General features: G+C 34.6%; 1 protein-coding gene across 1 annotated transcript; it reads right to left on the reverse strand.

Moving 5' to 3' along the window:
- Positions 1 to 836: 836 nt before the first annotated feature.
- Positions 837 to 19,919, reverse strand: LOC106720812. Its single transcript, XM_045681094.1, has 3 exons — positions 19,401 to 19,919; positions 5,837 to 6,428; positions 837 to 5,737 (listed from the first exon to the last, which is right to left on the reverse strand). Exons 1-3 carry the CDS (start codon positions 19,917 to 19,919, stop codon positions 837 to 839), a joined length of 6,012 nt encoding a protein of 2,003 aa, XP_045537050.1.
- Positions 19,920 to 22,824: the final 2,905 nt, after the last annotated feature.

Below are 22,824 nucleotides of genomic sequence, written 5' to 3' on the forward strand. Positions count from 1 at the left end.
TATCATTACAATCTTGATAATGCACCACTATAATTATATATATGTATAAAACAATTATTAGTATATCCATTTATTGAATACTAACGGTCCGTCCCGGCTTCGCCCACACATTTATTTTGTATACCTTTAAAACAACATAAAACATAACCTGTCAGTCAGGATTTTAGCATTCGTAGCAGTTTTTGAGTTTATTCTTTGCAAACTTAAAAATATAAATCGCCATTCTTACAAGGAGCGGACCAATGTAATCAAAAGTAGAGCACAGTACACCGACACGCGCACACCGCGCACGAAACGAACGGGAGCGGAGTAGTACTTTTTATGTTTACATCGCCCCCCTACGCCGTCACGCCGATCTGCTCGTCGCTAATTATATGCCTAAAAATCGTCGTTAGAATCCAATTTTCGCGTAAATATATTATTTAGTATTTTTTAAATGTTTAAGAAAATAAATGTAAACCCGTCCGAAACCGGGACAATCTGCTTGTGAGTTACAAAAGGCTTATAAAGCGATTGAACTTCCTTTTCTTAGAATAATTAATTCATAAACTATTCTAAAGTGGTTTTCAATTTCCTAAGCTGTCTGAAACGAACAAAATGAAATGAACAAACCAATTACTCTGCAAATGACTATATTTAAATAAATAACAAATAATTAAGAAACAGAAAGAAAAAGGGTAATCGACAGCCAAACGTCAAGAAGCAATATAATAAAAATATGATTGTCAATAATAGAAAACTACATCGGTTATCAAAAAAGCAAAGAGGTCCGCAACATCCTCCCCCTCGTGCAGCTAAGCACAAACTGGTTATTCAAACCAAGGTCAGTCAAGGCCTTAGGTGGAGAGCCTAACCAGCTTTCGTACGGGTCGGCGTAGCATACCCCCTGCTGTTGCGACGTCCACTACCCTTATCACATCATCTTTCCCACGGTACGTTTTCGCGACACGGCCTCGTGGCCATGTCCCACGGGGTAAGTTAGAATCAGCTATGATCACTATGTCACCCTCTTGAAGAGCTGTTGAACTGCGGTTGCCTCTTGGCTGCTCACGTGGTTGTAGTGTCGGGAGAACCTCGCGCATCCAACGTGACCAAAAATGATCCGCTAGCCTCAATGCTTTCCTCCATTCAGAACGGCTGACCAAATCGTGATCATTCAAGGCAGTAGGTAGGGTCTGCACGGACGAAGAACCGATTAAGAAATGAAATGGTGTGAGTGTTGTCGGGTCGTCAGGATCTGTAGATACATGAGTTAATGGACGTGAATTGACAATGGCTTCTGCCTCGGCTAGTAAACTGCTTAGGGTTTCTTCTTTTGGAGCTCGTTCGGTTAATGTTGCGTTCAGAGCTACTTTAACTGATCGCACCAAGCGCTCCCAACATCCTCCAAAATTAGGTGCTGCTGGTGGGGTGAACTTCCAGCGTATTCCTTGAGTGCTCATGAAATCTTCGACATTTTCACCGTAGAACTCTCTGAGAATGCGATTGGCACCAACAAAGCAGGTTCCGTTGTCCGAAAAAATAGTATCTGGAGAGCCCCGTCTTGCAATGAACCTTCTAATAGCCATGATGGCAGAGTCAGTAGATAGACTATGTACCATCTCCAGGTGAAGGGCTCTGACAGTTAAACAGGTGAAAAGAGCCACATAACGTTTTTCATGCCTGCGCCCGATAGTGACGCTTATGGGGCCGAAGTAGTCCAGGCCCGTAAAAGTAAAGGGCCGTCGATGGTGAGCTAATCTTTCAGGTGGCAGATCTCCTGTTTTCGGGTTCACCGGCAAGGACTTTCTAATTCTGCAGATCAGACACTCTTTAGCTACTGTTCTCACTGTGTTCCTCAGCCTTAACAACCAGTATTTTTGTCTTAATTCGTTCACGACTAGTTCATAATTTGCGTGACCCGCTTTTCGATGATAAAATTGTACCAATAAACGTACAATTGGGTGACGACCGTCAAGAAGGATGGGAAAGCGTGTGTCAGGATCAATGCCTTCTGCGGCTTTAATTCTTCCGGCTAACCGCAGTAATTTGTCCTCTCCCAAAGCGGGTGACAGTTTTTTGAGACGACTGTTCGGAGGAATAGGCTTCGAATTCAGGACATGAAGAAATTCTATGGAAAAGCTCTCGAGCTGTGTTCGTTGCAGAATTTGCCTTTCAGCGGCCTTTATTAAATCTGCACTAAGAGGCGGTAGGGTAGTGGACGCTGAAGGATGGCGGGCACAAACAACTTCGCCTTTCAATTTAGAATTTCTGAAGGAAGCCAAAATTACACCAAACTTTGCCGCAGCTTGAAGTACCCGGGCTGTGGCACGTAATAAGCGCTGCCAATTACTAAAATTGGCAAAAATAGCTGTGACAGGTGTCGGTAACTCTTCGACAAAGGAAGTTAGTCCGACCAACTCAAAACTATTGGTCTTGAGTTCATCGGTATTTGGTGAGGCATACCTCGGCTCTGTAGGCCAGTCCTCAAAGGATTTAAATAGAAAAGATGGTCCGCGGAACCATCTGTGGGACGCGTCGAGGTTAATTGATCGCGTTCTGGTAGCGTCATCGGCAACATTCAAGTCTGTTGGTACCCATCGCCAGTCTCTGACGCAAGAGTTTTCAATAATTTCGCCTAAACGATGGGCAACAAAAGGCTTAAAAGAGCGCGCGTCACTACGTAACCACTGAAGGACTGTCATAGAATCAGTCCAAAAGAAGGTATGTGCCGGTTGTTTTCTATGACTGTCCTTAATGGTGACCGCGAGACGAGAAGCTATTAAAGCGGCCTGGAGCTCTAAACGTGGGATAGAGGTAGGTTTCAAGGGTGTAACTCTTGCCTTACTAGAGATGAGAGAAAGCTCGATGCTGCCGTCTGAGTACAAAAGACGCCAATAAGCGACACATGCGTAAGCGAGCTCACTTGCATCAGCAAAAACGTGTAACTCCCTTTGAGTTGGTTCAAAGTTTTTAGAGTTAGAATACCAACGTGGAATTTCCAAAGAAGTAACTTTTGACAACTCCTGAAACCAATCAGACCACCTTAATGCTTCCGTGGGTTGGAACTCGGTGTCCCAGTCGACATTAGACCTCCACGTTTGTTGGAATAAAATTCGACCCTTTACAACTATTGGAGCTAATAAGCCTAACGGGTCGTACACACGCATGAGGTGACAAAGAACTTTGCGTTTTGTGAGAGGGTTCGGAAATGTTTCACCTAACCCTGAACGGAACCCTAAATTATCTGTTGTGGGATTCCACAATACTCCTAATGCTCTAATATTATTTGCAGAGCAGCTGCCAACATTGATTTCCGACGACGGTTGAGTGGCCCTAAGATCAGCAGGAATAAATTTCAGCGCTGATGGGTCGTTGGAAATCCAGCCCCGTATTTCGAAGCAGGCATCGCTGTGTACGGTAACAATATCTGCCGCCAGTTGTGCTGCCTCTTGAACGTCATCGAGAGAGTCAATATAATCGTCCATATAATGATTATACAAAATAGCATGAGCTGCCTTAGGAAATAAACTTTCGTGCTCACAAGCGTTTTTATTTTTAATAAATTGTGCTATAAATGGACTGCAGCACGCACCGAAAATGACGGCTGTCATCCTAAACTCCTTTATTGGTTGGTCTCTGCTTGACCTCCAGAGATACCGGAGAGCGTCCCTATCTTGCTCCCTGATCCTTACTTGAGGGAACATTTCCCGGATATCAGCAGTGAGAGCAATACGACCCTCGCGAAACCGAAATAAAATACCTAACAAAGGCTGAAGCAGGTCTGGGCCAGGTAACAACAAAGAGTTTAGGCTGACGCCTTCATTCGTGGCTGCGGCGTCGTGAACTACACGAAGCTTACGTTTCTGAGGGTGGTACACGCCAAAATGGAGTAAATATAGCCTCATAAAAGAAGATTGTTTATCTTTAATGTGGTTGGCGTAGTATGACTCAGGAGCACATTCTTCTGCATAACCTTTCGCTATCATGTTTGAAATGAACACGTCATATGCTTTTGCAAAGTCAGCGTCTTTAGCCATGCGCCTTTCTAGACTTAAAAATCGTGACATGGCTTGAGGGTAGCTGTCGGGAATGCGCTGTATATCGTCACGCCACGGCATACCAACCTCAAATCGACCAGAAGTGGGGAGACGTCTAGCAGTCTTTTCTAAGATCTCGACTGCACGTTTATCTGCCTTAGAATGTAGAGTTTCTTTTTTAGAAATACCTAATGAATCAATTTTGTATTGTTCCCTAATAAGAGAGTCTAATTTCTCGTCATCGGAAGGTTCGATACACACACCGTGGTTAACAAACTCCACTAATTTAGTTTTACTGCTCGCGATTCCATAAAGCACCCAGCCTAAGGCAGTTAAACAGGCAACGGGTTCATTCTTACCACCACACCTTACCTCGCTGCTGATGGACAAATGCCAATGCTCCGCCCCAATTAAAACTGATGGAGTAGCATCTTCGTAAGTTACGTTGCAAGGTAAATCTGCTAAATGTGCGAAAGAAGCAATAGTTTCCTGCCTAATTGTTTGAGGACGCAGAGATAAAGACTCCATAGCTCTCGCATTTTTCACTAAAAATGTGTCTCGTGTGTGCCTACCCTTAATGTGAAAATCTACATACGATATCGTAGCGTTTCTACTAAGACCACCGATACCATTGACCGTTATTTTCTGGTGAGGCCCTGTCGCACCTATTTGAGCAGCAATACTTGAGTCGATGAGCGTAGCAGTGCTACCGTCGTCGAGAAGTGCGTAAACATTGCAACTTCCTGAGGGACCAGAGACAGTAACAGGTAAGATTTTCAGAAATATACGTGGGCACATAGTTAAGATAGAGCTGGGTTCTTGAACACCTGTAGACGTGGTAGAAATTATTACCTTTTCGACAGATGTAGGCTCGTGCTGCGTAGTCGAATGATCATTTTCGGCGGATTGCGTGTCGAACGCAGTATTGATAGAAGAAGCGGGTTGTTTACCATGCAGTAACGGATGATGACGTAATAAACACCCATCGACACCACAAGGGTTAACTTTACATGTTTTCCATTGATGTGAATAACGCTTAAGACATCTATAACACGCTTTTACCTCACGCAGCCATACCCACCTTTCATCAACAGATAAGGCTTTGAACTCGGAACATGACTTAATATTGTGATCTTTTTTGCAAAACGCGCATTCAGGCTTTTGAGTAGACACCACCTTAGAATTAGGTTTAGAGTGTGTAACTATGTGAATGTTTTCCCGTTTATACGGTTTGTTTACTTGAGAGTTTTGTGGTGAATGTTGGATTGAGCAAGATTCCGGTGATAAACCGAACCGAATAAGTTGATCTAACTCGCGCCTCAAAAAATCAGACATAATCTCCAATTTAGGACGCCCTGTAGTATCTTGCATAGCGAAGTCCGTCCATCTTACTTTAGTAACCGGGTTTAATTTTCCTAAGACGGCGTGAAATAGTTCTGGAGAGTGCAAGTACTCAACTTGTTCCAGTATTTTAAAAGAAGATATAGAATTACGTACCTTATTCGTTATCGTAATTAACTCTTTCAAGTCATTTCCCAAACGTGGTAGATTTTTTAGAGCGGAGACTTCCTTAAATACTATAATTTCCGGGCGAGCGAAGTTCTCCTCCAGAGCTCTAATTATATCGTTTGGGTCCTCTGTAGCCAGCAACAGTGACCCAACTGCATCTCGGGCCGCGCCGCGAAGAGCATTTTGTAACCTACTAATATTTTCAATATCTGAAAAATTGCTTTTGGTTAAATTAAAAATACGTTTAAAATGTAGCCATGTTAAAGCGTCTCCGTCGAAAGGAAACAATTCTATCTTATGTTTATGACGGTGCGAAGTAGCAAGCGCCTTGGCCGCAGCTGCAGTGTCAGCAACAGCTTGAAGCAGGCTACTCTGATCAAGCTCCGTGGATATGAGCGGTCGCGTTAACACGGCCGCCTCGGACGCTTTTGTGACGTTTGAAAATTGCTTCTGAAGAACAAAACGGTTAATAGGGGATGCAGTTGACCCAGTGGCCGGCAGAGGTGCCTGGTGGCCGGGAGGCGGAACCATTACTTGCTCGCGCCCTACTACGGGAATGCCTCTATTAACTGTATCTTCGCCAACGCATAGCATGGCCGCCTCGGACGGCCTATTGACGTTCGAAAGTTGCTTCTGGTGAAAAAAACTGTTAAAAGGGGATGCAGTTGACCCAGTGGCCGGCAGAGGTGCCTGGTGGCCGGGAGGCGGAACTATTACTTGCTCGCGCCCTACTGCGGGGATGCCTCTAATAACTGTATCTTCGCCAACGCAAACTGGCTGTCCTAAACTTTGTACCCATCTTTCTGTTCTTTCTCCGCTGATCCTGGCCGAACCACTGCGACTGCTGCGACTTGAAGCGGCTTCCGCGTCGAGAGCGGCAAGTTCGGCCTGCAGTTCGCCCTCCTCCACGACAGCCAAACGTCAAGAAGCAATATAATAAAAATATGATTGTCAATAATAGAAAACTACATCGGTTATCAAAAAAGCAAAGAGGTCCGCAACACTGTCTTTAAACGACGTTTGATTAATTATTTTAAAGTTGCCTACATAAGCACCAAGTACAAAGATTAATTAATAAATTTATTACTGTTTGAATTTTTTTTAGTAGATTTTTGTTAATTTACTGATATATGTTGTAAGCATTTCTACTAAGCTAACGCTAAGATATGGTTTACGATGGTCTTCGAATGGCAGGATTTGTACCCTCAACCATAGATCTCTCTTCAACTCTCTACATACAATTAAAACTAGAATGAGATATTTTCATGCATGATGTTAGGCGAATGTTTTTTTTGCATAGTATATTTACTTTGGAAATATTTTACCACACACCTGCGGTATTGTACCGTTGAGTAAAATATTAATAATAATTTCTACTTTATTATTTACTTTTTTGTTTTGAAATATGTTGCAAAAGTACTGTTTGGAAAGTCGTAAAGAAAGCTTTGTAACAAAGTATAAATTTGTATTGAAAGTAATTTTCACACATAGTGTTTTCTTATTGAATAAAAAATTTAATATAATTTTGTACAGTTGCTCAATATACTATGTGATAGTTTCAACTTAAGACTCTTCCACAGTCAACTTTTGAAAGAATGCGATATGTTTAATTTTGCTAAAGATTTTTTTATAATTATCCTTCAAGTAAAAAAAAGAATTAAACAAGAAATGTATTTGTATTGTTTAATTCTGTATTTGTAATATGCAATAATATGAAAACACAGTAATATGAACGTGCTCATACAATTTGCATTTTGTTAAGAGGATTATTTCGGATAAAAATCCCGCTTCCAGTTCGGCTGAAAAGTACTTTTAATTTTATACATTTATTACTTGTAGCATTAATATACCATTTATTTTATTGTTACTGGATTTCATTTTAATTCTTGCTAGAATTCAGATTTCGTTACAAGTGTTATTTTCTAAGTTTATTTTTTTTTCGTAATTGCATAATTTTATCTAAAGAAGTACTTTCTTAAGTAAATACATCAAAAAGGTTTTATCGTGTTACTAAAAAAGAATAATATAATACGTTATTTTTGGTAAAAAAAATCTTAAAAAAATATCGTACATAGTATTACGTTTTATTTACATCCCACTAGGATTACTTTTGACCTATTTTAGCTTTCATCCGAAAGCAAAAGATTTTAGTTGGATAAAAAACCAAATGAACAAAATTACTTCTCAAGATATTTTAAAATTAGAGTATTAGAATTGAAAAGCGTTAATTTTAGCTTATACGACTATTGCAATATATAAAATTGAAATGTATTGATAAGATATATTATTTACTTTTAACGAGCAAAGGGATTTATTTCTAAGCATATGTTTTAGAAAACTATTTTATACTCTGTTCACTTTATATATTTTTTTTTCACTGAACGGAAATTGGCTTACAGCATATTAGCATTATAGACGCTCGTCGGAAGTTTATTAGATTTATAATATTAGTGCTGTTACGTAAGTTATAGGTAAAAAATATATTCTATCATATCGAACGAAAAAAAATATATACTGTGTCGACTCTTCATAGGGGAAAATGCAAGAGGACTATCAGGAAAACTTCTAGGAAAACTACTAGGAAGATTACTATTTATCCTAATATTTTAATATATTAAGTTCCACTAACGAGGCAATAATTATACGAATTAGTAAAACGTGTTCAGGTAAATCTGGCAGATCGTGCCAAAATGTCATATTCGAAATATCTAGCACGTTTGTTGATACTATAATTAGCCAGTTATCCTATACATGTTTAGCATATTACTACTATAATTATCACATGAATTTGGTATTTATAATGATTAATTACAGCAAGGTATACGGTGAAGGAAAACATCGTGATGCAACCTGCACATATCTGAGAAGAAATTCAATGATTTGTGTGAAGTCAACCAACCCGCACTTGGCCAGCGTGGTTGACTATGGCCTAAACACCCCTAAGTTGGGGTAGGCTCCGAGCCCCTCGGTGGGGACGTATAGTGAGCTGATGATGATGAAGGTATAGTTTATTATTATAAAAATAAACTAACAACGACAATAGTTTTAGAGTTTATACATAAACCAAACGATCAATTCTGTTCTTGATATAGATTTATTATGCATTGCTATCTGACCCGGTAAACGTTGTTTTGCCATATACAGAAATTATTTCTAAGGAATTACTAGTATAGAAAAATTTTGTCCAAAAAATAAAAATCTGGGGTAGATAAACCTTATCAATTAGGGGTATGTAAAATAGATAGTAGCATATTCTTAGAACTACTTAATATGAATATAAAATTTCATAAAAATCGAACAACTCGTTTCGGAGGAGTATGGTAACTAATATTGTGACACGAAAATATTATACATAAGATAAGAAGATTAATAAATTATGTTTGAAAATGTAATTTACGTTTATACACAAAATAGGTTTGTATTAAATACGAGAGCACCGCACGAACGCCAAAACCGCTTACGAAGTATTTTCGTGTGGTTACACTAAATCTAGCTAAACCCACTGGAACGACTCCGTATTCTACATTAAGAAAGGACCTCTGTCGTTTTAAACGCTTAGATATTAAGTATAAGATTAAGAAATCTCGGAATTAAATCTCTTAGCTTAATTTTCTATTAAACTCTTAAGATACATTATTAAAAGACTCTATAAAATAATTTAAACAGAATTAAATGGAAACACAAACAGTATTTTATGAATCGTTTCAATGGACTGAATGGGAACTGTGAAAATTATATTTCACAGTCGAATGGAATATTTGTGGGCCTAGCAGGAATACTTGCGACAATCGCATTCGAATCTTCATCAACAATTCTGTCAAAATTAGTATAAGATTTTTGGTGTAATTTATTCCTGATATTATACAAATTTTATTTATAATGATACGATATCGATTGTCATAAATATTCTTGCTAGACCCACTAAATCTTTTGAACTTCCATTCATCTTAACATTGAGTTTCAACTGTGGAACACTTGTATAACATGTTATCTGCGTATTTTTAATATAATAAGGAGCATAATACGTTTTTGTACAGTTGTATCTCTAATGAATTTTTCTGTTGTTTCTGGCTTCAAACAATTTTCTCTTAAACGTTTATAAAAGAACGGAAGTTACTCGACAAATTATTCCAACCCTTGTCAAAAATTAAAACATTTTTTTAACAATTTGGGCGGTTAGATAATGTTTTAGGGAGTGGAATTTTGAAGTTTATACGACAAGAGACAGCTGTTGCCATCGACATATAAACACTGTGCTGTGTCGTTTGCAATAAATATCAAACCTAACATCTACCCGCATTTTACAAATATTTTTTTGTTCATTTAAAAAAAATGTATGGTCTATTATTTTTTCTTATATAAAAATCTTAACATCTTAATCGTAACTTTTATATAAATAAGATTTAGTAGGTAACAGTTTATTGTTAGTATTATTAACCTCTTTATAAGAATTACTCGTACAAATAATTTGAATGCTTCTTTCGGTAAAAAAAAAACTACTCGAATACAATTTTTTTTATAAAAAGCTTTCGGATAGTCAAAAATCTATATTTTAAATAGATAAATGAGATTATCTTGCGTTAATCTTAAGTCTAATTTAAAACCAAAAACACCAAGCTTAATTTTTTTAAAGCATTTAACATGCGCATTCAAAAAGTTCTGGTAAAATTTTTTGTGTGTTCATTACACGAAGAAAATGTAAATCTGCCATCTGCTGCTACAGCTGTAATGTATATTTCTTACTTACTTTGCTTTTATTTTTATCCTAGCGTATTACGTTTTTAATACTAATTTCCCAGTCAATTTTGCTGTCAAGAAACATTTTTTAATAGTTTTGCTATATTTAAAAAAAAAATCAAATACTTTTATTTTTAAAAAGGTAGTGAATACCATTAGGCTTGTAATTTTGTAAAAATCAATTTTGATGTCCATGGGCGTCGATGAACACCTTGGTGTTCCCGCTGCTCGTTTGCCCCCTTCTCTTATAAAAAAAAAAAATCGCTTATTTAACCTGTTTTAAACATTTTACTACTGTTTTATAACGTTGTTTGGCTGTCGATTGTCCGATAATCATGCTTTATGTTGAAGAATATGTTAAATAGAATATTGAAAACAATTTATGAAAAGATTTTCCTTTCTTAAGATCCAATCAATTTAATGTTTAAGTGTCAAAGATATGAATAAGTAAAGGCAAATCTGTATTCAAATGAATGTAAATAAGTTCTATTTATTAAAGTCTATCGCTTAAAATTCTATTTCATTATTTGTTGAGTAAAAAGAAATTTGTGATGAAAGACGCCTATTTCATGAAAGAAGGTTTTTTAATGAAAGCTTTTTAAAAACAGCGGGTTACTACATATTCTATGAAAGCAATTTTAAATGGGAATAGAAACAACTATAGAAAAGAATTTTTTCCTCATCTACCCCCGGTTTGTAAAATGCTTATTACTGACGAAACGTGAAGAATTTTACTTCGTAAGATCGAATTTTGAATAAAAGTTTTATTTTCTCTTAATTTATTTTATAACTACGTTGTTGCTTTTCTGTTTAGTTGTGGAAAAAGTGAGACAGATTAAAAAATTGATTGTATAGATCTTTTTAACCACAATATAAAGACTGTCTTGAAGTTCTGTCTTGTTTTAGAAATACATAATATAAGAGTTTTTTTTAAACAGTGTTGTCCACGAATTTTACGATGAGACAAAAACGTTTTTTTTATTTTTTATTATTAATTTCACGGTGATTCGCGGTGATCGGCAGCGTAAGTCGGGGCCATTCCAAACGGACTTTTACCGTCTAGATTGATGAATCAAGAAGGGCGGTGTTAAAATCTCCCGAAACCGAAGTGCTTGTATACGTCGGGGTATAACTGTTGAAGCAGCCAGGTCAGGATCACGCCAAATGGAGCTCCATGGTCTCTGCCTACCCGTCTGGGTTACGGGTTATTGTTGTATGAGCAATAAAAAAAATCTACATTTTTGAGATAACCATTTTTGCTTAAATATATGTAGATACGTCATGATTAAATCCCCGGAGAGTGTGCTCCAGATTAATTATAACCACGTGAAATTGTAAACTTTACTCCTTGGCACAACAAATTTGGGCCGAGAAAACTTAAGAAATTGTATACATCTAAGTTTTGTATTAAAATGTAAGTTACTACAATATAAAGTTACATTTCGTTAACTACGTTAATTAAGAAATCTAAGTTAAATTGAAATGATGGAAGATGGATGGATTAGAAGGACGAAAACTAGATCTTTTTGCACCATAAAACGGCAGATGATATCACTGTTAAATATATTATATAATGGTAAATGGGGACTAGATTGTTAACATCAGTAATAATTAATACTCAATTTTAAGACAAAATATTCTCGCTGTCAAAAAAAATAAAGAGGAACCTTTTCTCAAACTAAAAGATTTTTTAGTCAAAATTATACACCAGGTACGAAGTTATACAATTTCTTTATAATACAATAAGAAATTATTTAACTTAGTTCTTAAGTTTTCGCTCTGTATAATTTGTAAAGTACTCTTCCAATTAGGAGTCTTTTTTCAACTTTTGTATTTGGAAGTTTTTCACGAAAAACTTTTCAAGTAATTTATTATTAACTCATTGTAATCAACTAAGTGTGAAGTGAGTTATATGTATGTGATTAAAAAAGTTATAAAAGGCATATGTTATTAGCATCGATTCTGTAACAGATTTTAACAATGAAAAATAAAATTAAATATATGAATCTGTATTATGGATAAATAATTAAGTTATTTTATGGTTATGTATTTGTTTGTAAAATTATAAGTTGAAACAAGACATTTGATATATTGGTTTGACATAAATTTATCTGGATATATCCCTAAACTTTGCGAACAGACAGACACGTCGGAACTTGTTGAGTTTCAACAATTCATTTGACAAGTTGTTAGCGCGTCTCATTTGTACTAACTGTCTAAACATTTGCCAACGTTTTGGTGAGGATTCACATTATTTCATGTAATCTAGATTCCTCGAAATGTCCATGTTGAAAACAAGTTTAAATTAAATGAAGCTATTGGTTCAAATTATAACAGAACAGATTGTATTGTTATGTCAATACAACGGTGAGCGACTGGAATCGTAAGAAACCAAGTTATTATAGATTGGCTTTATACTCTGGCCTTGCGGAGGGTCTTCAGATCCCTCTGCATTTTTAATCGTACATACCACGGGAAGTGTTTCGAAGAACTACTTGGAATGATTCCTATCACCCAGTCTCGTCATCGGACGACACGCCAAACCGCCAGGTACCATCCACACCACCTGGATGGCTGCTATTCCTCAACAATGCGGTTCTGGTTTAATTTCCTGCTACGCGAGTCCGCGTTGTTAAACGGTCTGCCCTCGGCCGCATTAAAAACCAGTAAGACTTAGAGTCCTTTAGGAAGCGAACCTATTTTTTTTGTCAAACGCCGGTAACGCACCTGCAATTCTTCTGGCGTTCGCGGATGTCTATGGGTGTCGATGATCACCTCGGTCTGTTTTTTTTTTCTATTTTATGCTACGTTGTTAATTGAATGGTATATTTGTGAAGTCATACAGCCCGCACTGGGCCAGTGTGGTTGCCTAAGGTTAAAGCCTAATTTGGGTAGGCTCCGAGCTAATTGAAGCTCAATGAAATATAAGTTATAATAATAAAAGAAAGATTTTAAAACCGAAATTATGTTAATCAAACAGATCAAAATACGATGGTAATAAAGCAAGAATCATTTTATTCGAATCCTTTGTTAGCATTTCACGCTCACCCGAATTTTACGCTTACACGAATCTCGAAATTCACTAAGCTGTAAAATTTTACTATAACCATGAATTTATTTTGACTAAAATATTTTTATAACATTTAATCTAAGATGGAATTTATACAGTTTGACGAGATTCCGCCTCCATACTTAATGACTGCGTTATCGAAAAAGTGCAAAGGATGAGTGTTTTCGTTCAGAAATATTTATCTGGCGCCTGCAGCTCCGTCTTCGTTGAAGATGAATTTATTAAATCAATACAAATTTTCAACCTTTATTTTAGAACTTTGGAGGGGGAATTTTCAAAAAATACATTTTACTTAAAAAAGGTTTTTAAGTAATACTTTATAATTACTTATTTTTTATTTTCTATTTTGTACATAATAACACAATGTTTTCATAAAAAAATAAATTGCTTGTTATAGTAGTTCTTATTGTTATTCTATTCTTGTTACAAGCTTGGGATGGATTTTCTTTGAATACCCTTCACCTATCTCGGCTCCTTTAACAGCACTTGTGAAGACTTAGAGTGAATATCCGATTTTCTAAGACCTTTCTCACTGTGAATTTCCACTGTTGTAATATCCATACAAAAAAATTACATCATCCCTTTAATTTTCTTTAAAAAGATAGAGCCGAAACTATGACTTTGTTTAAATTTTAAGCTGGAAACTTATGGTTCGAGAATTATTATTTAATATTTATACGTATTTAACTTTAGGTAAACTACGCCTACATGGAATTAAAATACTCGTAAGTAGCCTATCTGTTCTTTATGATTATGTTCAACATCGGTGCTAAATTTCGTCAAGATGCGTTGAACTGTCCCGGAGATAGCTTCCAACAAACATCCATCCGACCATCTAAACATTTGAATTTAATATATTAGATATTAAATATTACTTTTAGTATGAGATATTATGTCGAGTTGACACAGAATATGTGATATAAACAAGATTTATATTTACTCCATTTATTTTTACTCCAATTTAGTCACTATAAATGTTACAGTCGACATATTTCTCACATACAAATAGATGAAATATTCAACAAAGCTTCTACATCATTCAAACAAATCAGTGAAGTTTATTTTCAGTAAAATTTAACGAACATAATTTTTTTTATTCTCTATTAAAAATTGAAGCTAAATTTCGCTCGTTGATCGGTACTGTACACTAAAGTTTTTAAACCTATTTCAGGATGTACCCCTATCGTGTAAAAATATTTGGAAACCTCTTAAATATTAACGGAGTCTTCAAAAATAAAGCCATAGATCTGACGAATCGAATAAGTATCAAGTAGAAATAAAAAATAAGCGCATCCTGTAGCGAGTTTTGTAAACATGAACATCCTGTGGTTCGCGACACTACATTAATTAAGTATAGAAAATCGTAGCGTATACGAGTATGTACATCAAGTTAACAATTAATTTATATTACTACCTCTCAACTGCGCCACCAATAACTGTATTTGAATAAATAAAATAGTACGACCATACTAATTAGCATAACAATATTCAAGAAAATGTAAACAATATTTCAATGCCCTTACTCTTACTACCAGTTTGTAAGACAAGAATGTCTGTGTAAATGGTCATTCTTGTATAATTTATGGTAGATATTTAGTCCCTCTAATATTTTTATGATGTTAAACCTGTATTAAATATAATGCCATTTTGAGGTCACTCTCGACACTTATACATATTAAATCATCATTATTTCATGCTTTCTTAAGTTTCTTCTTTCTTCTTCATGTTTTTTTAATATTGTAATGAGGCAAACGCGCAAGCGAGTTAGAGTTAGAGAGTGTTAGAGAACAGCATCCAAATTAAAATATAAACACTTACGTATATTATTTATTTCTAATACTAGTCATTAGTTTCGAGTACATTAATTAACATTCTGTATATATAAATCATAACAGAATTGCTTGATTAAAATAATGATATTTAACAAAGGTATTGTATCATTTAGTTTGGTTTACCCACGCGCGGAACATGTTTAATTAAACTTGTTTAGAATTTATGTTCCAAAAAGCATATTGATTTAGAAAATAATATTGTTATATTGTAACACGCCACTAGTCCCTTTTTACGTCTATATTTTTATCTATATTAGTGTACTTTATTTTCACGTATAAAAAATTAATAAAAACAGTTCAATTAAATAACAAAGAAATATGATTAAATTATTTAAACTTTCGGGAGACATTATTTTAAATATAATACGGACCGCGACTCCGAAATAATAATATTACTCCCACTCGGCCTGAGGAAGAGCCCCAGATGGACTCGAAACTAGTCGATACGGACACCGGACAACTTGCGTGTGTGTTAGCCATTTATATTAAGTTTAAAAAGTAGTATTGTTATTAAAAGTTTAGTCTTAAATTCTGACTCATGATTTTAATCTTATATATATAAAAGAAAGTCGTGTTAGTTACACTATTTATAACTCAAGAACGGCTGAATCGATTTGACTGAAAATTGGTGGACAGGTAGCTTAGAACCAGGAAACGGACATAGAATTTTTACCCCGTTTTCTATTTTTTATTCCGCGCGGACGGAGTCGCGGGTAAAAGCTAGTTTTAAATAATTTACTAACTCAATAATTTTGAAAATAGAACCCATCTAATAAGGTACATTTCATTTCTTCATTATTTTTTTTAATATGTAAACAAGTCTTTTGTTCAAATGAAACTTAATGTCAACGATTTTGGTTTTAATACGTGAAAAATTGATGAGTTCGAGGTCGGTTACTCTGCGCTCATATAAATACTTGATAAATTTACTTTTAACATACGATTTCAACACAATCCGATGTTATTAATTATTCAATACAGATTCATGCAAAATATTCAGTTGATTACATAACGTAATGTAGATATATTTGTAGGTAAATATACGGAAAAGGCATAATTTTTTAACGTAAGGCTGTTCCCAAATTAATCGAAGCGAATCATAATCCTTTGTAATTAAGTATTTAATACTCATAGTATCAAGTATTAAATATTTAGTACTAAGTATTTAATACTTGATACTAATCAAAATAGCAGTAGGCATTACTAAATTTAGTATTTTTATTTAACAGAAGTTATTTAAATCATTATTGATTGGACATCTATATATATAAAAGAAAGTCGTGTTAGTTACACTATTTATAACTCAAGAACGGCTGAATCGATTTGACTGAAAATTGGTGGGCAGGTAGTTTAGAACCAGGAAACGGATATAGGATAATTTTTACCCCGTTTTCTATTTTTTATTCCGCGCGGACGGAGTCGCGGGTAAAAGCTAGTAACATAAATGTTTACTTTTAATAAGTAAACAAGAAAAACATTAATTCCATTTTTAAATAACTTTAGCTTGTCGGTTTTTTATGTCTCCACGTGAATAAATTGATTGTATTCGAACATTGTTATTAAAATGTAGTCATTTTTAAAACAAAAAGTGAATTCATGCTTTTTGTGTACAATTTATTTGTTTCAATTAAACACTATAATTGTTATGTGTCAGCTTTTAAATTTTATTTGTTTTGCTATCAAACACAAATATGTCAATCTTTATACGTGTTTTTCTTATTGGAAATTTTTGTGGCTACATTTCACGTTGCCTTGATCTTTTCTCTGTAAAAAAGTTTAAATATGTTTTTATGCATGTGTTGTGACAATGAAAACGTACGGTTATATGAAATTATAGTTTAAATATAAAAAATACTTGAGACTGTCTATAATTAATTAAACATCCTAATAAAAAAATTATTAATTTAAAGAGTTATAAATATTGCCTATTAGAATTTTAAAAATAAATTTTGAATTTTTAAAAATAAATTTTGAATTTTTAAAAAAAATTTTGAATTTTTAAAAAAAAATTTTGAATTTTTAAAAAAAAATTTTGAATTTTTAAAAATAAATTTTGAATTTTTAAAAATAAATTTTAAATTTTTTAACGTAAATTCTATTTTTAAATCGAATAAATTCATTGAAGTATTACAACGTTTTAATAAAAATCCTTTACTTACAATTTCATGCTTAACGGTTTTAATTTTACGCTTTTACGAATGTTTCAATTCAAATAATTCTTAAAGCATTTCAACATAATGGAAATTTTAATCCTTTTTAAATATTAAATGAATGAGTTTTCTTATTAATTACTTTACGAAAGAATTTCATAGAATATTTGATTCTACTAATTTTAGTTTTTAGAATTTGATTTGGTATATAAGTGAACCGGGAGTATCCTGGATGCGGGTTGCACAGGACCGATCACTGTGGTGATTTTTGGGGGAGGCCTATGCCCAGCAGTGGGCGTTACGAGGCTGAATGGATATAAGTGAACCATATAGCTCATAAATATTCAATGCAAACATTGTATTAAAAATAATATATCTTCATAAATATGGAATGAACAAACGAGCAAGCGGCTACTTGAATTCGACAAAATATCGAAGTGATCATTACCCATAAACATCTGCAATTGCAGTAAGATGGTGAACGTAATAACAAAATAACATAGGTTTTCTTTATCAATTATACTCAAATCAGATTTAATATGTACAAAAAATAACTTACAAATATTATAAATGTGAACGTTTGGATGGATGGATGGATGTTTGAAGGTATCTCCGGAACGGGTCAACGGATCTTGACGAAATTTGGCATAGGTTTATGACATAGTCTGGAAGAACACATAGGCTACTTGCTGGATGATGGAGTCGCGGGCGACAGCTAGTTATTATATAAACTTTTTCTTTTATATCTTTGCGTTTTTTCCTACTAAATTCACTTGTCTCGTTATAAGGTTAGGTTGAATAAAAAAAATACAGCAGGTGAAGTTTACGGGTTCTGAGACGATGACATAAATCGGAAGAGCGTAAAGTAAAGCGCAGACGAGCGAGCGTGTAACAAAGGAAGATTTCCTTCAGAACCAGTCTTCCGTTACAACGGTAATCTTGTGTTGAACGTTAACTGGAATGCACGAACACTTAATACTCTTCTTGAAAACTATTAAGACATCTTTAAACTGACATTTAATGATTTTTTTTTAAATAATATTTCGAAAAGTATGAGTTGAAGAATTCAAGTATAGGGTATATAGCTCATATAAGCCTGCACGTACTATATTACGATCATATATCAGGTAGCCTCTTATAAACCATCTAACATCAGGTAGGATATATCAAGCGCTATTTTAGTAGTTATAAAAATAAAATTCACTAATAAAATTTTAAATTCATTATTAAGATATTTCGATGCTGGTATTTAACGTATATATTCTTACTATTACAGCAAAATAATTTTAAATTTTACAGATATATCGTCTTAAAACTATATTTGGAAAAACTTTAAAGTAACAAATTTAGAAAATATTTGAGATGAATGTATATAAAAAGAAAGGCGAACATGTATTCGTATTGTGATAAGATTAATTGTTACTAATTTTATCATTTAATGATACCAAAGTTGTAGGTATTCTATAATTGGTAGGTATATCTAGTGCATAGGATATTCATCCGCTGACAGTCGGGCCCCAGTCGACGCTGTCAATGCAGTCTACTTGCGGACGTCTCAGGAATTCTTAATTGGTTTCTAAATACCTAGTCTTGTTTCTATATGCCCTTAGTGTGTTTTTAAAAACTAACTTTATTTATTAAAACTATTAATTAAAGAAATACATTTAATTAAGACTTAACTAGCGAATACGTCCTGCCGATGCGAAGGCGAGAACAATATTAAAGGTTTGCTTACTTCTAATCGTTTAGGAAGTTATAAAGGAAGTTATAATCTAATTTCTTAAAACTATTGTTAGTAAAACTTATAATCTAATTCTTAAAACTATGACGCTGCACCTTTAAGTGCAGGGCCCTAATCTAAGGCTGAGGGGCGAGCGTCCAACATAACTTTTCCCCCCTCAAGAGCGAAATTATCGGATTTGTCGTTTTTACGGCTTTTCCGATAATTTTGCAAACATACAAATTTTGACAAATATTTTCTTAAAATTATTAATGCAGAAATTATAAAGATGCACATTAGAACACACGTAAGTATAAACCAGCTAGAGCTGTACACATTGGTAACACTTGTAACACTATGTACTAATTCACTGTTTTTCAACGCGTGTGACATGTACTTGATCTCGTCGAGGTTGACGTCCTTTATATCGAGTGCATGCGCACCGGATAATGTATCGATGTCGCTATGTAGTTGTGGCAGGCTCACTATGGGCATTGGCTCAATCTCGGCATTCATGGAGTAGGCGGAGTGATGGTAAATTTTAATATTGTCCACTACGATCTCGCAGGGTTCATTTAGGGTCATCATATATGTTCCAAAAACAGAGAATCTAGTAATATCGTCTTTGCAATTTTGTAACACGGTGGTTTCTGTGCGACTGTACAGGATCCAATTTTCGTCATCTACTTGTTGTACCTTTGGGTTCTCAATTAATATAGATCGTTGTTGACAGTTAGAGATATTTTTGAATGTTATTAATTGTTCCAAACATGTAGGTTCTGCATATAGAGCTCTATCATTGTCTGTGCAAAGAAACTCTTCTCCAGCGGCTAGGGTGCGACAAGGTTTTACAATCGGAATAGTTTTCGTACCTTTTGCCATGAGGAAGGGGTAATTAGGAAATATGGTAATAGTGAGGTTTATCTTTTCATTATAGATGGGTAAGGAATAGATTTTATAATAATTATAAGTTACATTATGAATAAGAGGAATTTCCAATATGAACGTTATCTGGTTTTTCTTAATATACGATTTTACAATAATGGTTTCTTCAATTTTTACTAAATTCATTTCAGTAGGTGTATACAATAAATTACCATACAAAGATATAGCTTGTAGATGACCTAATAATTCAGTAGAGTTTACAATACTTTGATGTAAAACTGACAATTTGCTTAGAGCTAAGGCTGTTTCAATTTCACTTAACTTAATGAATATTGTACGATAATTATTGATAAACAAATTAAGTAATCCCATTAAATATGTGCCAAATATCCAATTCTTTTGAGTTCTCAATTCTGTTTCAAAGATTTTAAGTCTCTCTTCTAACTGTCTAATATTAGTATTAACTAGGTCTGTATTATTAATTAAACCATCTATTATTTTAGTGATTAAAGTGAGCCTGTTAGAGATAACAATTTGGTTTTTATTTAATTCTGTGGTAAGCTTATCGTACTTGAGAGCGTCTTCGTGATCAAGGTTGCCGGTAATAATTTTTATTAAAGAACCTAAGGGATCAACTAGACCTCTTTTTAGACGCTGAGGAACAAGTTGACTGTATTTTTCAAATGTGATAAAACGATGATATTGAACGTGTTTCTCAAGAGAAAGAAATTCTAGAGGTATGGAACGATTATAATTTAACAAGTTTTCTAATACTTGGTAGTTTGTATCGATATTAATAAGATCTGTATATAATTGGTCTAAATTTAGAACTTTTAATATTGTCCAATGGTCTTTTTGTAAATACGCACTTCCTTTCTTAACGGGTAAGATTCCAGGATTGCCTTCAAGTGATTTCAGATGAAGGGCCAGCGACGGTGCGCCTATCAACATCAGCCACCACCTGTGAAGGTCGTTTTATATTTTTAATAGGGACTCTCGTTTCTCGTTCTCCTATTTGTACGGGGACTACGTTTCTTTCTATGGGACCTATGATTTTTGCTTTTGTGTATTTGGCTTTATCTTTACTATTCCGGGTGTTGACTGCTTTAGCAAAAATGATATCATCTTTATTAAATTGAATTTCGCCTTCTCCTCCTCTCTTTTCTCTAATCTTTTCCTTTTCGTCTAACATGCTTTCCGCTAAATGTTTATATAGAAACTTTGTACGTTTAGCATGATCTCGGACGAGTTGTTGTGTGTAACTTTTTTCAAAATGAGTATTGAATGGGCTATCTGTATCAGTGTGACCGAATGTCACTTCAAAAGGCGTAAGGCCGGTTGTCGTGTGAATTGTGTTATTATAGGCGATAATGGAGTAAGTCATTACAGAGGCAGCATCGGTGCACTTCCTCTCATATTTTGCAAGTCGGTAAATTTCAATTAATGTTGAATGAAAACGTTCAATAAGTCCCATGGAATTAGGATTTCGGGGAGTGCTAATGTGGAGTTCGATTTTGTGTAAACTAAGGAATTCTTTTAATAAAACATTGTTAAATTCCATTCCTGGATCAGCGCTAATTCTTTTGGGAATACCGTAAAATGCAAAGTATTTCATGAGGGCTCTAATTACTTCAGGAGTTGATCTGTTTGTAATTTCAATCGCTTGTCCTAATTTGCTAAATGAATCGACTAATGTGAGATAATACTTGCTTTCAATACTAAATATATCGATAAAAATTTCTTGAAAAGGGGCATCCTGAGTTTGTGTTAATTGTAAGAATGGCTTTAAGGGTTTGCGATCATATTTCATTCGTTTACAAAGGGTACATGCATTAATAACGGCTGATACAGTTTCCTGCATTTTCTCCCAAAAGTAAGTTCTACGTAATCTAACTAGTGTTTCCTTAATACCACGGTGGCATTGTTTTCCTTCATGATATTTAAGAATTATCGCACGTTGTTCCTCTTCGTCTTCTATTCTTATTACTCGCTCTGTACATTCGATTAATTTAACCTGATTTTTCTTAAATAACTGTATAACTACTCTGCTAAATTGATGTCTATGTTCTTCCTCCTCAAAGTATATAAAATATTTAACTTTCGGCTTTATGTATTCTTTTAAAAATCGTTTAATTAAATCATCATTACCGATGGGCATAAAAACTTCTAAGATTTTCTGTTGATTATGTGATAAATTTTTAACTTGAAATTCGGATTTAAACCAAGAGTGAACTAAAATTTGATTAGGCTTAGTATCTATTGCTTCTCTTAATATGGGAATTCCGATAGGTTCTAAATCAGGTGTTGAATGAATTGTTTGTGAATTGTTAGAGTTCGAAGGTGACCTAACGGGGTAGCCTAAGGGTGTATTTGTACGATGTTTGTTAGATTTGACAGTGCTTGCTACAGAAAGTGTTTCAGATCTATCAGTGGGGCTAATTGTGGCACTTTTATCAGAAATTGTTATGGTCGAAGAATCATGTCGGTTTTGTTTCTTAGCACAATGTTTTTCGAGTTCCTCTACTATTTCGGAAATTTTAGCTTGATAGTTCGGATCTATGTTAACCTTCATAGAGTCGTCGTCAGAGTCAAGGGCGTTAAGTTTTATGCGGGAGAGAGCGTCAGCGTTTGTGTTTTGTTTTCCGTTTTTATATATAATGTCAAAGTCGTAGTCTTGTAGTCGGAGTCTCCATCTGGTTAGTTTACTACTAGGATCTTTTAATGAATTTAACCAAGCAAGGGGTCTGTGATCAGTATAAATTATGAACTTTCTTCCATAGAGATATGGGCGGAAATGCTTTACAGCCCATACAATGGATAATAGCTCTTTTTCTATTGTACTATATCGTGACTCGGTGTCGCTAAGGGTGCGACTTGCGTACGCAATAGGCTTGTCACTGCC

This window comes from Papilio machaon, chromosome 14 (assembly GCF_912999745.1).
Source record: "Papilio machaon chromosome 14, ilPapMach1.1, whole genome shotgun sequence".
NCBI lineage: Eukaryota > Metazoa > Arthropoda > Insecta > Lepidoptera > Papilionidae > Papilio > Papilio machaon.